This window comes from Camelus ferus, chromosome 1 (assembly GCF_009834535.1).
Source record: "Camelus ferus isolate YT-003-E chromosome 1, BCGSAC_Cfer_1.0, whole genome shotgun sequence".
Taxonomy (NCBI): Eukaryota; Metazoa; Chordata; class Mammalia; order Artiodactyla; family Camelidae; genus Camelus; species Camelus ferus.
This window is the reverse complement of record NC_045696.1, coordinates 14120960-14130167: the sequence shown is the minus strand read 5'-3', so window position 1 is coordinate 14130167 and position 9208 is coordinate 14120960. Positions and strand designations below refer to the sequence as shown.

Genomic DNA, 9208 nt, shown 5'->3' with positions numbered 1-9208 from the left:
TAGACTCTACTGGGGTTATATGGTCACATGGCAGATAGAATATAGTTTAAATTTGGAATCTAGAATAAACAAGCCACCAAATTAGGAGAAGACTCTCTCATTAAAGGCACATGATTTCACGATAGGCATCGTGACACAAAACAGAGTTGTCTTGGCTTGGATATATTGGTTTTGAAGAATTCCTGAGATGGTCTTCATGCTAATGAGTTTAAAATGTGAGTCCAACAGTGACTTAGGTTTGCCCTACATACCACTCTGTTGGTATATAAGGCCCTGGGCAGACTATAAATTTAAGACTCTAGAAAGTAACTCTGCCCTTCAACTGAGCCTCCTTATCCTCACATCATGAGCTTCTACAACAACTACTATGGTGGCCTGGGCTATGGCTATGGTGGCCTGGGATGTGGCTATGGATGTGGCTATGGTGGCTATGGCTATGCCTGCTACCGCCCATGCTGCTATGGAAGATACTGGTCTTCTGGCTTCTACTGAGAAGTTCTAGATGCTCATCTGTTCAGGATGTTCTCTGATGAGGCACCATGGGTACCTCCTGCACTAATTGTAATAAGGATGTTCTTGTCTGTTCAGTAATGACTACTGAAGCTTAGAGTACCATGCAACAGCAGACCTTTTTTGATGGAATTGCCTGAGTGTCCAACCATTTAGAAAAATATTCATTTGATCTATGTTACTAACTGAATACAATCTTAACCATTTACATTTTGGGAAAATGTCAAAATTGATTTTTCATTAAAGTTATTCTGTTTTTCACATGTATAATAATTTCGTGCATATTTATTTATGTAGGTTTCTTGTGATTGTATGTGTATGTGTGTTTGTGAGTTGTGTGTGAGAAGGTTGGTCTTTCACTCTCTATAGTTGATAATTTATATGTGCGGATGAAAAGTTATATTCAACCAGTGCTTTTCTATTATGTGTTTGTTGTGAACATATCCAAGGTCTACAACTGTCTACCTTGATCTCATCAAAGCCTTATCTTGGAGACATCCAAAATTGAACTAAAGGCATTAGCAAGATGGTACTTTTTTTTCTCACCACTTAATACTATTTTTTAATGTCTCATCCTTTCTTGATACTTAGTATTTGAATAAGGCTTTGGGAGGATGTAATTTTTCCTTCTCAATTTTATATTACTGCCTGTTCCTTTCCTCATTGACAATATGCACTTGAATCCATCTCATGCATTGTAGCTGCACAGGGAGCTTTCTGTAATTTTCACATTGTCACAGGAAGTTATAGAATTGAGACCATTTTCAGTGAAATTTTTAAGGGTCAATCTTTTCTTGCCTTTTGGAAAGAGATCTGTTATGCTTCATAACATGGCAATGGCTTTGGTAGACTACAATCATGCAAACATAAATCTGATGTAGAATATAGGCTGCAAATTGTATCCCTGATTCTGGTAGGTAGTCTGGGTAATGTTCAATAAACCTGTTTAATTTGCTTAATTTACTCCATTTATTATTAAGTATTAGTAACAATATCAACAATGATAAAATATAAATCAATAATATCTGTGAATTTTTAGTAACTAATGTTAGAGTTTAGAGTACCTCCAAGACTCTACTCAAAGTAAGCCCAAACACAATTACTTTCTGAATAAGGATCAGAGTATGAGGCTGGCCAAAATGCATGTTTTCTGAAACCATCAATGGGGAATAATTATGTAGATATGTCTTCTCTCGTCAGTTTAAGACAGACTATACATGGGACTATGTATGATTTCAATTTTTAAAAATTAATTTGTTCTTTTTGACCTAGCATACAGTCTATCTTGGAGAATATTCTACATGCATACTTGAGAGAAATTTGTGTTCTCTTGTAGTTGGGTATTCACTAGATGTGTGTTAGGTCTAGTTGGTTTATAGAGTTCTTCAACTATTTATATTACAATTTTCTGTGTAGTTGTTCTATCCATTATTCAAAGTGGGATATGGAAACCTCCAACTATTATTATTGCCTACTATTATTGCATTGCCTATTATTATTGCAATCTCTTCCCCTTTTCATCCTGTTAATTTTTTGATTTGTGTATAATGGAGCTCTTTTTTTTTTTAATTTAATTTTATTTATTTTAAACATTTTTGGGGGGAGCACTAATAATTTATTTATTTCTGGAGGAGGTGCTGGGATGGAACCCAGAGTCCCCTGCAAGCTAAGCACGCAGCTCTACCACTTGAGCTACACCCTCCCACTACAATGGAGCTCTGTTGTTAGGTACATATGAATTTAAAGTCATTGTATCTTCCTGATAAATAGCCACACTTGTGATTACAATATATTCTTCCCTCTCTATTAAAATTTTTTCTTTCAATATCTATTTAATCTGGTACTATTATATCCACTTTAGCTTTCTAGTGGTTACTGTTTGAGAACAAGTATGTTTTTTCAAGAGAATTTGATTATTGAAACATTCTTATGATGGCTACTCTAAAATTTGTTTCAATAATTTGAATATTTGGTTAACTTTGTGTTAATTGCAGTTGATTATCTTTCTCATTGAGTTTTAATTTTCTTATTTCTTGGCATGATGGTATGAGAGAAATGTTGTGTATTAAAAGCATCTTGGTTCTATTTAAATCTTTTTTTTAAGAAAGCAGTAAGTCACTATGTGTAGATTTAACACATTGGTTTTGTGAGCTATGGTTCATAGTTTCCAGAGTTGTTGCAGTGTTATTTTGATCTATTTGGTTTTTCCTGACCACTGGTTCTCCCACTGCTCCCTGCCATTGCTGTCTGAAAGTACAGAAATAGTTTCAATGGCCCATGTCCTCTATGTCTTTTGGTGGAGTAGTGGCATAGTGAGATTTCCCACCTGTCTCCCTCACTGCCAGGATGTCTCTTGGATGGGATAAGAGAGTCTTACATACAAAAAGACAGAGACTTCCTGAATTTGGACATAACTCCCTCTAAAAAACATATAGAGTAAAATAGAAATCACATGGGACATTGAAAAATATTTTAAAGTGATTAATAAAGAAATGCAACATAACAAATGTAGACTTAACCAATGCAGAAGTGATTAGAGGAAAATTTGTGCCTTTAATTATATTAGAAAAGAAAGGACATTTTAAAAGTCAATGCTCTAAGTATTGTTAAAAATCTATGAAGGAAGAGAAATTTAAGTATACAATAAGAAGAATGAAAGAAAAATAAAGACATGAGTGGAATCAATTCGATAGAAAAGAATAAATGATAGAAAAATCAGCAATACTCAAAGAAGGAACTTTGAACAGATCAAATTGATAAAATCTAGAAAAATGAATAAAGAATATTGAAGAGAGAATACAAATTATCAATCTTAAAAATGAAAGAAGCAACACCTTATAGATTCTACTGGCTCCAAAAATAAGTGGATCTTATGAAGAATGTTTTGCCCATAAATTTCGCAACATAAATGAAATAAAAAGTTTTTTTTAAAACACACAAATTACCAACACTAATTCAAATAAATCAGAATAGTACCATAACTGATAAATAAAGTGAATTTATAATTAAAATTACCTTTGCAAAAGGAAAAACCTGGGCTCAGAGGTCTTCAGTGTTAAATTCTGTTAAATATTCATACAGCATAATTATGGGTAATATAAGAAAATAGCAGTAGTTTAGGAATTTAATGCCAATATTTTTCTGCAAAGCAATAACTAGTGATACATGTATTACACTTCTGAGTATTTTATTTATATACTAAAAGCAAGCTATTTTTATGAAAAATACATATAAGTAGATCTATCAAGAAGAATTAGATAGAAATACACTAGTAACAAGGGAGAATTTTACTGTATCACTCTGATCAAATATATCACATCAAAAAGAAAATAGTAAGTAAAAAGAGAGACCTAAAAATGTAATTATTTAGTTTAATTAGTTTTCAGTGATGTAAATTCACCTCTATTCAGACAGTAGAGAGCATACCTTCTTCTCAAGCTTTCATAGAAAACACACAAAAAATTAATCATATATTAGGTCACAAACTATTTGTTGGGTTTTCTGCAAATACTGTCGAAAAGATTTTCTGATTGTTATGATTTAAAGGTAAAAATTGCTAACAAAAGACAGAAAATCTTGTTCACCTGGAGAGTAAATCTTTCATTAAAAAATTCCCAGCTGAAGGAGAAAATAATGAGATAATAGAATTTCACATAAATAATGGTAATGATAAATTTTACTTGGAATTTGCAAGAAAACTTCAGGCAGTAATTAGAGAAAAATTCACAGCACTGAACACTTCTGTCAGTGAAAATGAAAGGAAGAACATAAATAGTTAAGGTTCCAGGTTAAAACAAAACTTCATTAACAACAATGAAGTGGAAACCAAAGAAACTGCAAAGGAGGAAGTAATATATAGACAAGCATAAATTAATAAATTAGAAAAGAGTTTATAGTAATAGATTTTTTAAATGATTCAAAATGCTCCTTTTTGAAAAGTTTAACATTTATATATCACTTACAAATCTGATCATGGGAAAAAAAGAAAAAGAAGCATAAGCAAAATAAGAAATAAAAAAAGAAACATAAACATGGAAACAAGAAGTTTTAAAAATGATATGAATCAATTTGCAGATCTTTAAGGATATAAATTACAAAACCTAGATGCAATGGATAATTTTCTAAAGGAATACAGATTACCAAACTTGACACCATTACATGGAGGAATTGTAGAGACTGATCCCTTAGAAGAAACAACAATAAAAAAATTCCACACAAAATATTTCAAATCCATTTAACTTCTCAGAGACATTCTAACAAATCTTCAGAGGTAGAATAATTTGATGTTCTATAAATGGTTCCCCAGCACCACAAAAGAGGGAAACTTGTGATGTTATGAATAGAAGTGGTGGGCAGATTATTAAGGTATCTTCATGATTTATGCCTCTTGGTATCAATGCCCTAGTGATGCCCTTGTCTTCAGTGTGGACAAGAGTTTTTATTTACTTTTAATAATGAAATATGACAAAAGTAATAAAATACATGTGATTGTGTGTACGTGATTCGGTTGCATAAAATTGTATGGGATTGTAGCTCCCATCTTGCTGGAGTAGCTTTCCCTCCCTTCCTGGCTTGGAGAAAGCAAATAACCATATTTGAGAACCAACATGGCAAGGAACTACAGGTAGCCTTCTGGAGCTGAGAGTGGCCTCCAGCAGGCAGCCTGCAGAGACATCCCACCAACAGTAAATGTTGAGGCCCTCAGTTATACAACCACAAGGAACAAAACTCTGCCAAAACACTTTTTGTAAGTGATGCTAGACATCAAACCACTGATGTAAAACCAGTGTTTCTGTTTAGATTGCACAAGTTTATTAGGTCAACAGAGAAGCTCCAGCATGAAAGTCAAGGCAGTTGCTTGACACCCTCATCCTGAAAAAAGCAGAACTCTGAGGTCACAGGTGAATTTCACCATCTCCCACTTCATGAGGCAAATTCAGAGAATTTGCAGGTTCGATGGTAGGTCAACGACAGACCATACTAGACTTCCATGATGAGGGTAATCATCACCCAATTGAGAGGCACAGAACGTGAGAGGTTCAGAATGGAGAATCCTGAGGTCCAAGTGTAGGGGATGAGAGTCTTCCATGGCATCCTCAATAGTAGTAGCCAAAGCCAGAGCCATAGCCAGAGCCACACCCATAGCCACAGCCCAGTCTGCGGAAGCCACAGCCATAGCAGGACCCATAGCCGCAGCCCAGGCCTCTGTAGCCACAGCAGCCATAGCCACGGCCCCCATAGTAGTTTCCGTAGTAGCCACACATGGTGTTGGTGTTGGGTTGAGGTTGTCCTTGGGTAGAGATGGAGAGTAGAAGTGTCACTTCAGGGTGGACATGTCTCCCTGCAGAGGGCCTTTTATATGTCCTCAGTGTGGGTGTGACCCACCACACCTTCATGACGTTGCCAAACTTTATGACTAATCTAATTAGTTTGTTGTTCCTAAACCATAAGATAAAGCTTCAGAGAAATTCAGGGAGCTTGCTGTCTTGGTTTCTCAGTTTGGTCTCCTCTTATGCCACTGAGGTTTGAATAAAGGAGCTACCCACTCACATCTATGCATTCAGGCCCAAAATTACACGTTCATTTTAACTTCCTGGAACCATTCTTTATATCACAGAGATGACATTTTTTAACCATACTCTTATTTGCTCTTGGCCCAAGTTTCATTAAATTTTTCTTCATCAGACTAACAGTCCTTCTGAGTTGTGGAATTTTCTTTTTGATCCAAACTGAGTACCTCCTTCAAGGATTCAATTACGTTTTGATATTGACACCATAGTGTATGTCTCATCATCATGATGTTGATAATAATCCAACTAATTAAAATTTCCCCCAAAAAACCAGTGTGAGCAAGATGTATTGTACTTTTTTACTTATGCTGATGAGTCCAAACACTTATTGTTCAATTTCTGCTGGTGGACGGCAAAACAGAAGTGAGTCTTTGAAATCCAGTTTCTCCACTTTCCACTTGTTTTTCTAAATTGAGTATACCTTCATGCAAATTAGTTAGTTTTCACATTAATATTAGAACTATATTCTAAATGGCCAATAGGGTAACATCACATATCTACATTTATCAACGTACTAAACAGAGGTCTGTGTTTTAATCAGTATGTTCAGTCATGACTCACATTGTACCAGTCACACTGAGTGCTGTTCCATAGTCCTACAGTGAGTTCTCTTGCATAGTCCTAGCATTATTCCTGTCTTTTTTCAAATTTGTGTTATAACCCCTCCCATTGTGAGGCACCAGAAAAGTGAGACTAGTTCATATTAGTTAAAATGTACTTTGTGTCTTTAAGAGAATGCATGTGGTGAGGTGGCATTATCCACAAATACATGTGTAATCTATCAGTAGGTTTCTGTTATACTATTGATATTTCTGAGTCAAAATGTTATCTTTACATCTTCTCATAACCTTAGAAAGGGACAGAGAGTAGCAATGTACGACACCCCCTATATTTTAGCCAATTCTCCTCTGGAGATCATAAGAATGAAGCTACAAGACTTTTAAAATTTTCCAGTTCATCTCTCCTGAGAAGTATATCTAATAACTCAAAACATCCTTCTTAGTAAAGCAGAATGTTTTCATACTGAGGATCTGACCAAACACATTCATCTGTTCATTCAGTATGTGTTTTTGAATGCTTTTTCCATGTGTATATTCAGTAGGGTTTTTTTTGTTTGTTTGTTTGTACAATAGATACAGTCTTGTGACTTTTATTCACCATTTGCTGAAGTCAAATATTAGAATTACAAAAAATCCTGTAAATCATTTTCATTAAAATTTCATTATTAGAACTACAAATCATCACTCTATCATTTTCAAATTTCCCATACAGAAAATAAAAGTAGCCTCAACTATCACAAAATCAAGTCAATCAAGTGATAACTTAGAATAAGTTTCCAGTAAAAAAAGAAAAAACCACTAAATAACATGATGATCCATCTTCCTCAAGATTATTTATGTTCTTAAAATATCACCTGAAATTGGTGTGACTAATTTGCCTCACTCAGTATATAAAAGACTATAACTGACTTGGGTTTCTTTTCAGGGGTTAGTATTTGATTAAAGTAGCCATAAAATATATTATTTTGTGCAAAACAAAGTCTGATATTTACCCAAATGATAACTTGACACCCTCTTAGATTGTTAATTTCTTCAAAAATTTTACAAAATGAAACTGAGTTCGTGACTCTTCATATCCCCAAACATTTCCCCCACCTTTTTTCCTACATCGTAAAGCATGCAAGACATAAATCAGAAGTGGACCCTCCTAGTGATAGTCCATTGCTTTCCACATTAAGGGTCCTAGATTACACAAAACACCAGCTAAATTTCAATTTCAAAATACTGAAATTCAGAATATCCAATTTTCCAAACATTTCATAGGCTACACCTGTACAAAAAATGATTCTCTGAAAATCAAATGTATCTGAGTGTTCAGTATTTGTATTCGCTGTGTCTGGCAACGCACACCATAGGAAGCACAGCCTTTATGGTTTACCCCGTTATAGCCTTGACCACCTCTATGAGTACGTCTTGTAACACTATTCGTCTCCTTATGGTACACAAAAGTCAATGGCCTCTCTGCTCTTCAGATGTGCCAAGTTTGTTTCCAACTTAAAGCTGCTACATTTGAGTTACTGACCCTTGCAAGTAACAGCACAACGGCTAGAATTCTCTGTTTCCTTGGATCTCTCAGAGAATTTCCCTGACCATCCCTTCTGAAGTAAACTCTCACCAATACTTCTTAAAATTGCCTTATTTTGCCTTAATTTAACATTTAAATAGACTCAACTCTATCAGAAATTAATTATATCATTCACTTTGAGAATTTGCTTTCAGATCTTTGCCTGCATTTTCTGCACTTGCACATTTCAGATTATAAGCTTCATGACAATAGGAACCTTGTCTGTCCTGTTCACGGCTCCATCCCCAATGCAGATAACATTGCCGAACATACAATTGATTCTGAAAGTTTTGATGTATGAAAGAATTTAATAAGTGACTGAATCAATGCAATCAAGGATTATCTAAAAATTATTCTGACTTTCTTATTCTGAAATAATTTTGGAATTGTCAAAAGTTGCAAAAATATATAGCATGTATGCATATACCATTTAATCAGTTATATCTGTTAATATCCTTCATAACCAAGTAAAAATTAAGAAATTAGCCTTGTACAATATTCTTAAGCAATTTAGAGACTTTATTTGACTTTCATATTTTTTCCACAAATGGTCATTTTTCTATTCCAGGATCCAGTCCAAGATCCCACAAGGGTTTTGCTTGTCTTTAGCTTCTCCAGTTAGTGACAATTTCTCAGTCTTTAAGTTTTATGGCATTGACAATTTCAAAGAGCCGAAAGTTTTGTAGTATGTTCCTCAGTTTGAGTATGTCTGTTTTCTCATAACAATGTTGAAGTAATGCATTTTGGGCAAAATACAGAAGAGTCGTGCCTATTTCATTGTGTTATAACAGGAGGTTCAAGATGTCACTAAATCTTTGACAGTTTCTGAAATAGATTGTTAAGCTCAAATTACTAATAGAATAAATCCTTTTACTTCTACTATAATCATGGTTCATGGATATAAACTAAAGGAACTATATCATGGTTTTTAATCATTTATCAAATCACAGATGCATGAATACATGCACTGTAAGTCGAAGTCAATAATATTGCTCCAGAAAATT

The 9208-nt window shown here is 34.4% G+C and overlaps 1 protein-coding gene across 1 annotated transcript; it reads left to right on the top strand.

The window, feature by feature from the left end:
• Positions 1 to 312: 312 nt before the first annotated feature.
• LOC116662715 (keratin-associated protein 20-2-like) lies at positions 313 to 764 on the top strand. Its single transcript, XM_032476798.1, has one exon. It carries the CDS (start codon positions 346 to 348, stop codon positions 490 to 492), a length of 147 nt encoding a protein of 48 aa, XP_032332689.1. The 5' UTR covers positions 313 to 345; the 3' UTR covers positions 493 to 764.
• Positions 765 to 9208: the final 8444 nt, after the last annotated feature.